The following is a 16,534-nucleotide window of genomic DNA, read 5'->3' as shown; positions in this document are numbered from 1 at the left end:
CCCTTTTTCATTATAAATACCAAAAACCAATTGTTAAAGAAGTTTTAGGATTAAAAAAATGTAAAGAATTGTTACAAACCGAAGATTTTGAGAACCAAAATAGACCTTCCTGTGCATAAACTGTTGTCTAAGAAGGAAAATCTGTCTGAGTGATTTATTCCGTTTTCACCCTGACGAATTTGACGCGAAAATACGTCAACTGCTGGTGAGAAAGAAATGGTATTTTAGTTGCTGAAAACCTGCCATTGGAAAACTGAACGATTTTTATTACTTTTCCTCGTGTGTTGCAATTAAAGCAAATTATTATTCTGTTTTCTCAGGATTCGTGGCCTTATTTTCATGCCTGACAGGTTTCAATAGAAATAAATTTTCTGGGCAAATCTTTTTGACACTAGCTTTTAAATATAGACTATGACGTTTGTCGGCCACTCCTTAAACTGTGTGACAGTTCACAAGTGCGTTTCAAGTACGTCGTTCGAAGCAGCGGCAAGGTTTACGGATATCTACATAAATCTATATGGTTTCATTTTTCAGTAAAGACAGTCGAAGAGACAAGGTTAGCCAAAGGTTTCAGATAGCACAGCAACCTAAGGAAGTTAACGTCGCTGGATAATATAAGGTATGTCGTCCAAGAATAGAGATGTAAATTTAAGTTATGATGGCTTACTATTTTAATAATGAGTTTAAAATGTTAATAAGTTTTCTCAAGCGCGGGTAAGCTTCGACATCTTTAACATGTTTAAACTTCAAATGTTTAAACTTAAAATAAATTGCTCTCATTCTCTTTGCAGTAACTTTCTTGCGTTCTCTGATTTCTTTAAAGCGGAGCTCTCGATTCGTAAGAAGATAAAAAAGATACTGCTTTATAGGAATTTTTAAATGTTCTGCTCTTTCTTTCAGTTTTCGTTTTTCTTTCACACCAAGTTCAAATTAAGACCTTTTTTGTTTGACAAATGGATGTTCAAAGTATTATTGATTTTTCGCAAATTAATCGCCTCAAAAATATATATTTTTTCAGTTTTCACTGTCGAATTATGCTGTGTTAAGCCACAATTAATAAAATTTTGGGTATCAAACTTAAAAATTCCTAGTTTCACACAACTGCTTGGTCGTTGTTAGTCGTGGAAAGCAAGGCAACTTTCTTGTTAATCGACTTCCTGTAATAATTTTTTCCGTCTCAGTTCATTCTTACCGTTTTCTTTTCTGATAGAATAAAGGTTAGGCATGCAGAAGATAATCTATTATCAAAACAATAAAACTGCATGTTATCATCGACAGCGAAATTTCAAGGCCATGTAATTTGTTTCTGCCCTACTTTGTTGTGAGGTGTGCTCAAAACAAAATTTCGACAAGATGTCACGCATGACGTCACAAGTAGTTTCGCTTGATACAAAACTGTTAACTTTTGAAAGTTTTCTCTCCGAAATTTATATTTCAATTTTAATCCACATAGTTTTACACGTGAAACAATAGAAAAAAATATATCTGATATAATTTTCATTCATTTTTTCAATAACAGAGGCCCTTGAAATGACTCGACAAACTGTTGGTTGATGCCAAATATGGTTTTAAATTTCCGGTTCCAAGTTTCTGAAAAAGGATATTTTCATTCGCGTCTTGGAGCTTATATGTCGCCAAATCTTTTGCAATATCTTTAAGTGATAAGTCAAACATACCAAATAGATGTTTCATAATCAATATTTCCATCGATGAAAATTCTGATTTTTGCCGTAATTTTTCGAGAGCCACTGAAATCTTTGGCTACGAAGCCGGAAACTCAGAAACATCGCTCAACTTAAAAAATTTCTATTTCGAGTTCAAGCAAGAATTTCCGGACTTTGAAAGCCGTCTTGGTCAGAAGGTTCTTGATAGATTTATTTTTTAAATGTTTACTTGTTGAATAAAGAAAACGTGCATCGAAACCTTTGTAAACATTCCCACGTTTTTTACAGTGACGTAAAATCTCCGATGCGAAACCAAATGTTAATTTTTAAGATGCGATTAAGTGCTGAAAATGGTCTAGAAGTTTCCTTTCCAATGACGCTGTTTTTCTAGAGATATTATTGATTACTATAAAATATCAAAACGATCAACTTTGACTATAAGGTGAGAGGATATAGCTTTACCTTTAAAATCTTTTAAGATTTTTAACTTCTTTTGCACGCAAACGAACTTAGTCACGCAATTCGTAGTGTCCAGATCCCTTGCGTTATAAAAACAAAAATACCCTATGGACTCGCTCCGAGTTGGTCATGTCTCGGCGGGTCAAGAGGCGTTCATTTGTCTCCAATTCGCCTGCAATTACTAATATCGTCTGTTTGATCTGAAATTTTGTACAGATCATCTGCATAGAGAGAAGGAGACATCTTAGTCGTGACGGAGAGTGTATGAAGCGTGTTCAGTCAAGCTTTTTGACAAAACTGGTCTGGAATAACCCTATAGAATAAAGAACGCTTCAAAGCGAGGACTGAAACTTGGATTCTCATCGTTCACTTGATCAGGATCATCAGGATACAGAGGATGTACGATAAAAGAACATTTGTGTTGTCTTCAACTTTGTTAACGTTCTTCTTCATTCAAACACGATCGACCTCAGGTTAGTAAGAATTTATTGATGTGCTTGTAAGAACATGAGTATTTGATAATGTTCGGCCAATGAACCCCCCCGCTATGGAAGATTGTCTTACCATGGAAGAAATAACTACATTGTTATAAAAGATTTCTCTAGTAGTTGTTTCCAATAGCCATACATCAGCAAACGAACTCCTTCGCCGGCATGAATACGTATTGCTGCGTTAGCATTCGTGGGTGTTATCGCTGTTTGTTTTTACATCTGTAGTTTTGCAATACTCGGTATTGGTTCTTGATATGAAAAGGCTTGTGTAAGATTGGTAATAAATGATACGGGGAACAAATTCTTTTATTTACATGTTTTGCGTTCAGAAACCGCTCTGATTCATTTTAACTCTGCGACATATTTAATTCAGGAGTGATTCCATGCGTGCTGTAAACAAAGAACTGAGTTCATGCTAATATCGTGAAATGTTTGACTAAAAAGTTATGCCAGAGGTTTCAGTCGTAATTTTCTGATGGGTTAGTTAGTTATTACAGCTCACTACTAAAAGAAAATCGCAATTAATACTACTATCGACGAATCATCTGTAGCATTAGTATATTGTGAAATTTCAGTCTCTCATGCCTGTGATTATGTAAACTTCACTCATCGTACGTGACACCATACAATATTTTGCTCGGTAAAATTTCCGTACAGCCCCATACTACATTATGCATTCAGTTCTTGAACAGAGAAAACAATGACAAAAACAATACATTTCCACTGGGAAAACAGATTTGTTTTACAATAGTATGGGGCTGTGCGGAAATTTTACCTTTTGCTCGATCTATTGATTATTACTCCTCAAAATTTGTCAGTGAGAATAGCGATTTTATCATTTTGGTCCTTCGTGACGATGCGGTTTTCGCAAATTCGGTAAATCTTACATAACATGCTAGAATTCATTAGAGCCGCTTGTCTGAATTAACGGGTTGGGTAAGCGTTAATTTTAGAGACTAAAAACAAAGCAATGAATATTCTAGAAGTGACATTCATTGAATGTAAAAATTTTAAAAGCCGCGTCGATGGAGCATATCGAAAACGCATATAAATTAACGTCTCTCCTTACAGATTGTACCGACCATTAGCGTTTGGCAATGTCATTATTTGGTTCATTGTAAGCATTTTTAAAATTTTTGTATGTCAAAATGTTTGATCACGAGAACTGTACAGTGTAGCTGAAAAATATTTTAGTTCTTACTTTGATAAAAGGAATAACAACAATATACATTAACTGATCAAATAAATTTACTTCCTGAGCCGTGCTTTCGTGTTTGTGAGACGTCGCGCCATGAACGATGAGGTCATAAGTACCATGACTTTTCTCACGACTGATAGAAAGTGAACATACATATGAGGCAGAAAAATCCGAAGCAAAATTGAAAACATACTCCTGAGCTGTTTTTGCTACTACCGCTACCATACCACAAGGACTTTATAAATTTTAAGAAACAATGTGTACATCTACTATTGTGGTAATTTTCTATTACCTGACCCACCCCACTCCCCTTAAAATGAAATTCTAAGCTCAAATTTTTGCTTATCTAAGGTTTTAGTTTTTGGTGTGCTTTAGTAACTATGGGAGCCAAAATGGAAACTAATCACTTGAAAACAGTATTTTAGTCCTCTTGAATAACAATCTTTGACACTTTTTTGAAACATCCGAAAGGTCTTAGCATCTCTGCTCTAAAGCACGTAATTTAGTGTTAACAACTGGGTTGAAAACGTAAATTAGCCACCGTAAAGGGTAAAAAAGCTGACGTTTCGAGCGTTAGCCCTTCGTCAGAGCGATAGACGAAGGGCTAACGCTCGAAACGTCAGCTTTTTTACCCTTTACGGTGGCTAATTTACGTTTTCAACCCAGTTGTTAACACTAAATTACCTGCCGTACCTATAAAAGCCGAGCATGTAACTAGATGTAGCGAGTAGTTTAGTTGCTGGTATAGCCCGTCAGATATCAATAAAGGTGTATGCTGCAAAAATACAAGACGCCCACACTTCAGCTGGTACAGTGAAATCTGGTTTTGCAGTCGATAATGAAACCATGTGACCCCAAAAATACATCCCCACCGGCGATTAATAATTTCTTGTTTTAAGAACTAAGATAAAGACAAGAAAAAAATGTATGTAAACAAGAGTCTATTGTATGTTGTAATTGGTCATTTTAAACAAATTCTACGTTTTTTCCTGTGATTTCAGATGCTTCACTGATTGCTAACTACGATGTGAAAAGATGTTACGAGGTCGACATCACATTTCACTATCAAATCCAGGGAGGTCTTACAAGTAGCACCATAAGTAACACCAGAAGGACGTTTTCTGTTCTTCTCAGTGGAGTATCCACCATTCTCTCCACTCGCTCTGCGTGCAGTGGTGTCACAGTCACCAGGAAAGATATCATTAACTCTCTCCCAGGAGTGAGAAGTGTTTTTTTTCGAATACCACTGATATTTACAGCATCTACAAGTGTGCCAGATTATGAAGTTTCCAAGAAGCTGTTTGACTGTATCAGTACTCTATCTAACTACAAGCAATTTTTAGACTCAAATACTCCAAAAATAAGGCAAGGAAATACGACTTACTCCACCTACAATTTATCCTCAATATCAAATACGACATCATGCTGTGGTGGAGATATACCGCCGCCTTGCTGTGCTGCGGGCTCAATACGGATTAACAGCGCCAAGTGTGGTAAGTTACCAACAACCAGTAACTAATACAGCGGTCAAACATGAGGCATGCACAAATGAAATAGTTTCGGCTGGCCGTCCGCCAAGTTCCTGGGAAAAATTTAAAGAAAAATGTAAAGATATCGCTTCTACGCAAAATTCACGAAAATGAGCTGAAATGTTCACAGAAAGCTGCAAAGAGAAAGAGAAGTAGGGAAGTGGAGAACTTTAAACTACTCTGACATAAATATTATTTCATTAGGATGTTCTGTTGATTTACCATCAGTTTCGGGCTCTACAAAAAACTTTATCGCTTTTGAAATGTCTTGATTTACAGTTTTGTGAGTTTGAAAAGCCTGAAGGCACTAGGAAGGGCCGCCTTGTGTGACACCAATCGTTTCAATGTTTGTACCCAAGAGATTACTCCTCTTATCGAACATGCGCAGACGTTTGACCACTGTATTCTTCTAACCGAACCTCTAAGCCAGGCTCGATTATCATCCGCTGGTTAGGGATGAGCCGACGCTCCTCCCCCCAAGAGATCTTCTCGGGAAGATCGAAGACGAGAATCGAGAGAATGATGGAAGTCGAGCCCACCTTAACCTCCAGTAAACAGCTTTAAAAAATTCAAACAAACTTAAACGCGCTTAATTGTGGTGTTTCATCTATACAATGTTTTTGAGCCAAAGAAATCTAACAGATTTCTACAAGCTAGCGGCTCCTGACAATACAGAGGTGAATTGTCTGCGCTTGGTAGCACTCCACGCGCAAAAGTGGCATCGATTGGTGATTAATTAAGCTTATTTCAAATCTAAGCCGAGACAGACGTAAATTTTTGTTGTCTTTCTTTCTTTAGGCTGCTTGCCTGGGTTTAAATACGTTTCCGGTAGTCTATGTGACCGTTGTCCGTCAGACACTTATCAGAACAAGCAGGGTCAAAGGTCATGCAAAAAATGTCCAGCAAAGAAAGAGACATTTGGAAAAACAGGAATGACAAGCGAGTCCAATTGCTCAGGTATGACATTGAACAAAATAGTTTAAGTGAAGTAGATATAACGTAAATCAAAGAGTGTACAGGAGCAAGGATCCATTCACTACTAGTTCTCTTTCCGTTTTTACTTTGTCAAAATCAGCCTCATGTATATTTTCTTGATTTATTTTCTACTTTACAGACACAAATCCATTGCAGCTCAGTGACCAGGTCGTTTATCTGCCTTATGACATCAAATCTGAAACTCTCGTCACGAATGTTACTGTCACGGGGCGCTTAGAGTCTTTGGTTCAACCGTTGTTGTTTTACATGGAGAATGTCACGCAACAACAGTTGTCACGCAGTGAGTCAAAACGGAAACGGCGCGACATTGACGACTTTTGTGAAGGTGCTGGCACTGTTAAGCCAATGAGTTATTTCTGTGTTCACCGTCTTACTGGGGGAATTGAAGTCACGGACGATTTTCAGTTTAAAAATGGTGACAAATTTGATGTAAAAATTCGCGTCACGGACAGCGATCACTGGGGAAAAACTGAAAACACTGCCAAGATCAAATTTATTTCACGTGACAATTGCAAAGAAATTCGAGATTTTTATGAAGATGCCTCCAAGGGATGTCCAAAGAATGCTTCTTCCGCCAAGGGACTTGACTCCTGCCCAAGTAAAGAGTGCTTACGGCCTTTATTTGACTGGCTAAAGCGGCTCAACTCAAGTGTGAAGTTACAAATGGAATGTTCTGCTGATCCTCATAATCTAGCAAATTTGGCCAGGATGTACTCAAAGTGTATTGGTAAGTCACGTGTCAAGTCTTTTTTGGTATGAGTAAGATACCACCACGTGTCTTCGTCAAGTGACTGGATTGTTAACATGATTGGGTTTGTTTCCTCCTCTCGTCCATTCGTGTTAGCTTATCATATTGATGTTTTGTTTTATGCTCACAGGTCCACCAGTTATTACCGTGGCCCCAAACCCTCAGACTGTGAAAAGAGGCGCCAAAGTCATTTTAAAATGCAACGCTTCCAGTTCACTGCCTTTGACGGTCATGTGGTTTAAGAACGGAATGCCAATTGGACAATCGGGTAGCCAACTGAAGATTGACAGTTTTCAGTATGGTGATCAAGGTGACTATTACTGCCGCTTCTCGACGTATTTGACTAGCAGACCCACTGCATCAGCTTTAGTCACTATGAAGGGTAAGTGTCCTCACAAATTTACGTCACTGAAACATTAGTTGAGCAGCGCTTGCTTTTGGGATGATGGTATGTAAGACAGTAATGACGTAAAGAGACAACGACCATAGTCACAACAATGAAAACGACGATAACGAACATTGACGATCACCACGAAGATGACCGATGGTGATGATGATAACGATGGCCATGACGATGGTGATACCGAAATGTCACGATCATAGCTATAATAACGACGATGATGAGGACATCGTTAACGGTGTAAATGCGAACGACGATGATAACGACATCGAGCGAACAATAACCACGACGGTTACAACGGTACCGAACAATGACGATGAAGAAAACGACTTCTGACATCGGCGGCGAAGATGACGTAAATAAACGATGATTACTGCGACAGTAACGGCGATAACGAGAAGAAAGACAACAGACGTTTTTGAGACCTGTAGGGGTGAGGTCGCCCGGTGGAAAAATGCAACTGCTCGTGGCGCGCTTTTTCATCAACCAATCAATTGGAGAGTTCTTTTCTTTAGGCATCGTAAAATAAGCGCTGCAGGTAGAAGAACTGAAGTAAATGGCAAGAAAAATGACATTGCGATGTTTTTTGGTAGCTAGTTGATTTCGATGACGACGATGGTGGTAGTATAATGACGCTATTTTTGATGTCTTGACAGTTTCTTTGGAGATGGTAATTTTAGTTATTACGTATACTTTTTTTCTCCAGATACTTTTACATCAAGAGTATCATTTCGAATCGTTAATGAAAAGTTCAAGGATGATTTATTGAATCCAAGAAGCTCAAGTTATTCAGACATGCAGATTGCAATTGAAAGAAAAGTAAGTTGATTTAAAGGATCTGGAAAATATCCACTAGATGATTCAAATCTAAGGAGAGGCATGAATCAGGGATCCATTCTTCGTGTGGGTAATTTCGTGGTCTCAAGATACTCCTGACGAAGAGATATTTACTTTAAATCGGGGATGGGTTAAAATAAAGTCCTCGCGATGAAGGAATTAAGTCTCCTTAGCAGCCTTTATATGTTTTCGTCTTGCCATGTAGAAATCGCGTTGCATGACGGGATCAAACAACAGCTGCAAAATGAGGAATCAGGAAGGGACTTAAATCTTGAGGACTTAACGGAAGGTTTTCTTCCCTGATCCTGCCTATTCCATTCCTCTTTTGATCAGGCTATTTATTTATTTATTTTGGCTCGTTCTTTCTCTGTTCCAGCTGCTAAACTACCTCAACAGTGGAAACCCTGGGTGGAATTATGTTGTCAAACTTGTAAAATTCAGGTGAGTGCTGTCATTTTCTGCTCTTCCTTCATCTAATTTATTTTTCATGGTTCGAATTTCTCTTAGATCTTAGATTTTTTCTTTGTCATAAACTATGATGATAAGGACAAAACGAAGGAAAGAAAAACGTCTGAACCGTCAATATGTGTTCCCAATAGACTCGCTGAGATATCAGAAAATCCTTGCAGCTGACCTTGCAGGAAATTTATACCAGTATAAATAATATTTTCGGTGGAAGAAAAATGACCCACAATATAATAACATAACTTCTTCAAAAGTGACATGCTGTTTTCTCTCAATGCACAGGGACTCGTTTAATAAAGTGGGGGTCGACTTGGTGATTTACAGCTCAGCTACAAATGAAGATATCGTTCTTTACTACAGCAAACTAGAGGCGTTACTGGCTGATAAGCGTACCATGGATAACATACTGCAACCATTGAAGGTCTCACGCAATAGCGTGACGATAAGGAGTGCTAGTAAGTATTGCGTGACCACAAAGAGTTCTCGTGCTAATCGAGTACTATTGCATGACTAAAGAGAGTGTAAACATTGCGTGATGAACACAGCTGGCAATCATTGTGTTACCACCATTCACTTGAAATTGCAATAGCCTTGGATGGCAAGTTCAGGGAAGCTTTTATATAGGGCAGGATAATATTTGGTCGTTTTCCTTCAGTTTTTATTGCATGTTTGTCAGGGGCTCATTATGGGCTCCTGTCAGTGTGTAAACTCTATTGGAGTTGCAACCACTATTCGCTGGTCACAGCACTAACTGAAAATCTCCAGAACGATGATACCATACCTATAAAGTGCGAATTCCTTTATTTCACAGCTCACTGTCTGTCGAAAGAAACCGGCAAAAAATCTATTATGGGGATATTTGAGTGGCAGTTAACTGTGATTGGTGGAACTTCGTCCCTTGTAAGTTGCCCGTATGGTCCGCCTGCGGCCAATGCCACGCGCCCTTGTGGCGGAAACTTTACGACAGGTGGTATGTGGAAAAGCCCGGATGTGAGCCTCTGCAAATTCAAATCTGAAAGAACAAATAAACTTAACAATATCGCAAAGGTAGGTCATTACTTCAATATATCTGTTGTTACTCTAACTATGGAATAAAATCGAGGTACAACCTTAAAAATTTTTGTTCCAGGGACCATGCTAGAGAAATACTCGATACTTTGGTAACCTTTTCTTCTCGTACGAACACATCTTTGTTTTCAGTCAATTTCACGTGCGGATTACACACTATTCTTTTAGGGGAAGAAAGATCGTAAATTAACTATTTTCTTTCCAATTTCACAGACAAAAGTGAACGAACAGAACGCAGCCAAAGTAACTAAAGAAGTGAAAGTTCTTACGTCGGATCCAGATGACATGAACGAAGCTGACGCGGTGCTGATAGCTGACGTCATAGACAGTGTTGTGTTACTGGAAGATTCGTTAAATGAGGTAAAAACACGAACAGAAAATAAATGGCCAAACTCGGGCGGAGCCAACCGAAATCAGACGCTGTGGTCCAAAGACGGCTGGAAACAGCAAAAATCAAATCAAAATCGAAATGAAGTTGATCCGTCCGAAAAACGAACGGAGTAATCCCACGACTAGCGTTATGCAGTCGAGACGTTGCAGAAAATACCTTATGCCAAAAAATAATTCTTTTTACTGCATTGACCAGGAAGAATAACCGCAAGCCTTTCTGCCGAACTTTTTGGGAACATTTGACTTTGCAACGACACTGACTTTTTCAGTAAAAGCAAGAGCTGAAAGTTAAATGAGGAAGTGAAAGAAAGGGTGGAACATAACAGTAGCGTTCAGAACATCCCTTTATTTATTGCAGTTTCCTCGCCCAAAGTTTATCAAAAGCACAATCATCAATATCTTGAGAAAAGTACTTTATCAAGAGGGAACTAATCGTCTGTTTTATTTTATTTATAAAATTTTCCCTTTAAGACCGCCCAAGACGTTGTAGATGTTGTCGACAATGTGATGAAGATGAAAAAGAAAGATTTACAAGAGAGTCAACGAACCAGTAAATCTTCTTCCAAGTAAGTTCATGCCACAGACTTTTGTTGATATGACTCGAGGTTCGATTGTTTAACTGTAAGTAAAATTTTCGTCGGCGAATGTAAGTAAAGTATGGTTCCATCAATGTGTGTTTCAAACTTTACGCCGAGGAATCTTATTCATTGGCAGATTCAAAAGAAGGGTCCGGGGGTCCGGGGGTCCGAGGATCTGGATTCCTCCTTCTACTTTTTCCTTCCTTCCACCTCCTGTTTCTAAGTACTTGTCTGAAATCAAAATTATTCCAACCTTATAATGAAACAAACTTGTCTCGAAATAATTATTTGCCTAGTTCAGCTCTAGCAAAAAAAAATTAAATGACGTCAACGAAATAATTATTTCATATTTTCTGAATCAAAATATTACCTTCCCCGCCTCCTAAAAAATTCCGAAATCCGCCCTTATTATTTTCCTTGTTTTTCTTGAGGTTTTACGTTCTATTCTTGTTTTTCTTATGAATTCATTATTTAAGATTTATTCGGGCGTTGGATAAAGTGGCCCGAAACCTTCCACTCTCAGAAGGCAAAAACTCTCGGCGTCTTATCGCTCCAAGCGTTGCCATCCAATCAAATCGTGTGGACCCAGGCTCTTTTACAGGCATGTCCCTTGCTGTCAAACCACCCACTGCTGACCCGAACAAACTGACCTCGGAAAACATGGTTAATGATGAACTTCCGATGGCAGACGTCCAAACGTCAATTACGTTACCAGAAGTGATTTTTGAGAATAAGGCTCCTTCCGGTAAAGCAGTAAAGATCGGTTTTGTGATTTACCAGAATGACAAGTTTTTCCAACCGGTTTTGCCGGTTGATGAAGAAAGTGGACAGGAGAATTCTTCAATTGTGAGTCGAGTTATTTCAAGTAGCGTGAAGGATATGACCATTGAAAACCTTACCAAACCAGTTGAATTGGTTTTTGAGCCTGCAGTCGAAGTGGACACAACCAACGGAGAGTCTGTATGTGCATTTTGGGACTTTGATGCCATGGGTGAGAAACTTTACCTGCTTTCCTTTTTAACTATTTTATATTTTAATAATTTCCTTTTCTTTTCCTTAACTTACTCTATGTGTGTCAGCACGGTTAATTTCTTTCAAGGAAACCGAAGATGCCCAAAGATTTAAGCAATTGTATTAGTAAGGTTCTGTAAGTAGAGGGTTCCAACAGACGTCATTGCTGGTTTTCATTTGAGCAAGGCAAAGGGCGTACCCCCCCCCTTTCTTTTGATAGAAAGTGAGAAAATATTTCAAGTACTTGCAAGTAACCTGGCTTCTCCTCCCCCCCCCTCCACCCTCAAATGCGAGCTGAACGCTTGAAGAGGATTCCCGTCGAGATTATCTGTTAACGGTTAGCTGAGGAAGAATTATAAACGAGAAAAATATCCTGACTTGAAACTTTGTTCCCTTTTAGTTTGTAGACACTTTACCTTGAACCTTCGGCCGCATGTTTCCCGAAGCGTATGTCACAGGTATAGATAGTGGTTGATGGAAGTGAGAAACTCCATAAATATCAACTATTTCCTTGCTCTTGTCTTTCCAGGGGGACTGGGCAACTGGTCCGATCGAGGATGCAGACAAGTAAAGATAGAAGCAGGCCGGATATTGTGTCACTGTGATCACATGACGAACTTTGCAGTCTTATTCTCTGCTGGTGGTCCAAAGAAGCACGCTGAGGAACACGCCAAGGCCTTGTCAATCATCTCTTACATAGGTTGTGCAATTTCATTGGTCGGACTTACCCTCACATTGGTGACGTATGCGATGTTCAGGTTTGTGCAATGATCCTATACTTAGTCAGTCCAAGTATCTATCTCTCCCTCTCTGAAAACCGAGCGGGACTTGCTAGAGAAAATAGGGATCAATGTCAGTTTCTGAGAAACTTCGCACCTGCCTCTCCCCTAACCCCACGTGAACTCTAACTTGTTATCAGTTGACTGTAGTCGGGCCAGGTTGGTGCGCAGTTTCTCAGATACTGATATTGATCCGCCATTAATGTGGTGGCCAGTGATGTTTGATGTATCTAGCTCGTGATAACAAGATACTAGATGCTATTCAGTTCATTATTAGAGTGATGATTTCCTTAATAACGGGCTCCTGTTCGCTTGTATAATTCGTGTCGTATACGTGGCTGAGGAAAAAATTTAAGTCTTAATTTTACGATCGAAATTTAAACGTGTTTACTGGATTTAACCTCACTCGTCCGCAGGAATTTACGTAAAACCAACCAACAGCCAATCCTGATGAGTTTGTGTGTGTCACTCATGCTACTTCTGATCGTGTTCATCGCGGGCGCAGCGCAAACAGAGAATCTGTTGGGTTGTCGTATTGTAGCAATTCTTCTCCACTATTTCGCTCTGGCGACCGTGATGTGGATGGGTGTGGAGGGATATAACATGTACATGTCCTTTGTTCAAGTGATGGGCACTTATCAGTCAAAATTCATGCTTAAGGCGTCCGCGGTGGCCTGGGGCGTGCCCGCTATTACAGTGCTCGTCACATTGTCCGCTGCAACAAGTTACTATGGCAACAAAGATGTGTAAGTCATGGCGCTTCTTACTTTCATTACCCCTTAGTTATTGTGTTTCTCAAAACCCAGCATCATTAAACCTTTGATTATAAATTTCGATACTATATTCGGGTTTCTCCCAAACCGCCATCCTTAAATGTTTAATTACCGTCCTATGTGTCTCTCAAAAGAGGTGATGCGGTGAGCAAGATTTAATGTAATACATGGGCGGCAGAAGTGAAAAGTCAATGGTGGCAAGATCGCTTATCATCATTCAACAATGATAATTTCAAATCCACCCGTCGTGAAATATCTTTAAGCTTATTTAGGCTTTGTTGTAAAAAAAATCCGGTCTTGTCTCAATCACACTTTGTACTCCCTATCAAAAATTTCTGAATCCGCCCCCAAACTTTTTCCAATATTACGCGCAACAGTCTCATTGCTGATAAGGAACAAAATAATTATATTAACCTGATTCCTCTTTTTATTTTCGTGCAGTTGTGTACTTTTTGGTGTGCCCTTCCAAGCTGCTCAGTTTGCTCCTATTCTTCTCGTAATCCTCATCAACTTCGTAGTTTTTATTCTGGCCATTCGTGCTCTTAAGCATTCTGGTGCTCTGGTCTCTGCGGAGAAAAAATCTACATCGTACCGAAGAGCACGCACCTCCATCGCAATTTTGCTTCTATTGGGATTGACCTGGGGTTTTGGAGCCCTGGCTGTTTCAAGTGCACAGCTGATCTTTGACTATCTTTTTTGCATATTTAACTCACTTCAAGGATTTTTGATTTTCTACTTTCACTGTTTACGGCACCAAGAGGTACGTAGTCAATGGAAGTGGTTCTTGCTTGGTAAAGGATTGAATTTCCGGCCTACGGAGACCGATTCTCAAACGGGATACCCTAGGTGGAATACGCAGGGAAAGAATGTTGTTTATGCACCATCTTCGTCGTTGATGATGGATAAACCACCACGAAAAGAGACAGTTACTTTTGTTGCTGCTGAATCTCCGCCGTCGTTGGGTTTTCGTCCTGATGTAGTCCCAGATCAAGTTTGAGTGCGCACACTTAGTCAGAGGAACTTTGAATTAAATGAATTTCTACTAACAAGGACAGTTCGAAGGATCTTTTCCATAGAGTACCTTGCCAGAGGAAAGTTAGCCCGTGACAGGTTTTCTGTTAGTTGGAACAAACGAAAAAGTGGGCGCACAGAAAATGGGGAAGGTCAGGCAAAAAAAAAAAAAGCCGTCGAACTGGGGCTCCGTCGCGGGATGTCATTGCCGGCTAATGTCCCAGCCGGGTACAATAGGGTTCATGTACCTCTTAATTCCCAATGGATGCAAAAAACTTAATTGGAAGAAAAATAATGTCTTAGTTTTTACCCGTCATAAAAACGACTGAAAATGAAAGCGTAGCCGCTATTTACAGTCTAATTCTGTTTTTTTTTCCTTTATTCATTTAAGAGATGCAAGATGTTTGTTTGTTTGTTTGTTTTTAAAGAATACTAAGAGGCTTCTTGTATAGGAGTACAGATATATAATCGCTCATGCATAAACAGTGTCTCAAAATGGGTTGAACCTGATTGAAGTATGCAATACAGGAGACCATATACCATTGTCGAGTCACATTTCTAATTTTTTTTAATATTATTTATCCGATTTCTATATATCTTAGAACTGTCACCTGAACAATTTGTGTCTAGGACAACCAGGAGCCCATTACACGGAGCTTCCATACCAATTTTACCCTTGAGTAAACCCTGTCCCGTATCTTTTTATTTTTAGAACTGAGATATATGGGTGTCATTCAATTTCCCGCGAAAACACGCTGACGTTCGCATAACACCCCCCAAAAAATGGTAAACTTTCCACGCTTTTCGCCATTATTAAAATACTTTCGTGCCGCCTGCATGTGACGTAACAATAAAGGACCACAGCTCTTTTATGATTGGCTATTATGTAAACACCCGCGAAAAACCCCATGGAAGGCGCCTCTAAAAATAAAAAGATACGGGACAGGGTTGACTCAGAGGATAAGTATAAAAGATGGAAGCTCCGGATAATGGGCTCCTGGGACAGCTTATTATTTATCATCATAGGGAGGGGGGAGGTAATTCTGGAGGATTTTAGGGGATCGAATCACGTGGTTTTCAGGCGGAATGGGGGGGGGGGGTTGTTCATTTGTCGCTAACAGTGTGTAAAAGGGGTGGGGGTTATAGAATATTAGAACACTACAGAGCCCGAGGGGAGGGGGAATCAGGTGAATTTTATTGTGAAATAGCCAAAATCCTCCCGCAGTAGTATGGTAGCTTAAACTATCTGAACTTTAAACTTTGTAAACAATGTCAAGATGGCCGAAGGATATTTGATTAACGAAAACGACCCTCTTGGAGAGAATACGTAAGGCTTACCACTTGCGTAAAACCGTGGTTTGTGTTAGATTTCGTTTGGAAAAAAAATCGCTTATAGACTTATGATGACTTTGAGGCCAACCATTTACAATCATAGGATAAGAACATGTGTAACCAGAAGTGGAATTGATACAAAATAATAAAACGTAATGTCCAACGCCTCGATATTTTAATGAAAATTTCATCGATTCAAATCCATTCTTAGTTTTCCGAAGATTACATTCCAAATGTCATAGATATAGATATTTATATATTTAAAATATAGAATAATTTTTACAGCCTTATTTTGGAAGCCCGATGAGGGACATGATTCTAGTTTTGATTAATTTAGATCTCGATGATTAAAAAAAATTGTTAATATAGATTATTGTAAGTTTATTGTAAGTAGTTTTACATTCTTGCTGATTAAATTTACGATGCATTCCTGTAATCTTTTGGATGTTATTCACTCCCACCCCTCATGACAAAGCCTGAATTTAGGCCGGGGGGGGGGGGAGGGGGCACTTTTAAGTATGTGTTGGTGAGGATGAGCCAGCGGAGGGGGTGACATTTTCAACAGAGTAATCAGAATGAGGCTGCACATTTTCTGGGTTTTGGGGGTTCTGGTGAGCAGAAATGAAAAGATTCTTGGTTAAAAAGCTTCTTCCGTGTTACCAAAAGTGACTAAGATGGGCTCTATAATTGGCTACAGAATAGGCCATAATGGGGTAGGGGTTCCGAGAGGTCATATATATATATATATATATATATTGATTATATTGATTATAGTCTATCCTTGCGGTATAGTGTTCGATGCTTT

General features: G+C 39.2%; 1 protein-coding gene across 2 annotated transcripts; it reads left to right on the top strand.

Annotated features, from left to right (window-relative positions):
* The first annotated feature begins 1,519 nt into the window (after positions 1-1,519).
* On the top strand, positions 1,520-16,165 carry LOC113667008 (adhesion G protein-coupled receptor G6). 2 transcript variants are annotated; one of them, XM_089207195.1, is made up of 16 exons: positions 1,520-2,106; positions 2,340-2,596; positions 4,814-5,305; positions 6,140-6,298; positions 6,456-7,064; positions 7,216-7,467; positions 8,192-8,304; positions 8,699-8,763; positions 9,070-9,242; positions 9,599-9,834; positions 10,069-10,215; positions 10,717-10,811; positions 11,300-11,814; positions 12,364-12,592; positions 13,030-13,359; positions 13,828-16,165. In XM_089207195.1, the coding sequence occupies exons 2-16, from the start codon at positions 2,521-2,523 to the stop codon at positions 14,381-14,383; spliced, it is 4,047 nt and encodes a 1,348-aa protein (XP_089063321.1). In that variant the 5' UTR covers positions 1,520-2,106; positions 2,340-2,520; the 3' UTR covers positions 14,384-16,165. The 2 variants fall into 2 exon arrangements, with proteins under 2 accessions (XP_089063321.1, XP_089063320.1); XM_089207194.1 differs by lacking the exon at positions 1,520-2,106 and having other exon boundaries at positions 2,107-2,596.
* The last annotated feature ends 369 nt before the right edge of the window (positions 16,166-16,534 follow it).

This window comes from Pocillopora damicornis, chromosome 5 (genome assembly GCF_964200805.1).
Source record: "Pocillopora damicornis chromosome 5, jaPocDami1.2, whole genome shotgun sequence".
Taxonomy (NCBI): domain Eukaryota; kingdom Metazoa; phylum Cnidaria; class Anthozoa; order Scleractinia; family Pocilloporidae; genus Pocillopora; species Pocillopora damicornis.
Note: the sequence above shows the minus strand (reverse complement) of the source record. Positions and strands in the feature narration are given on the sequence as shown.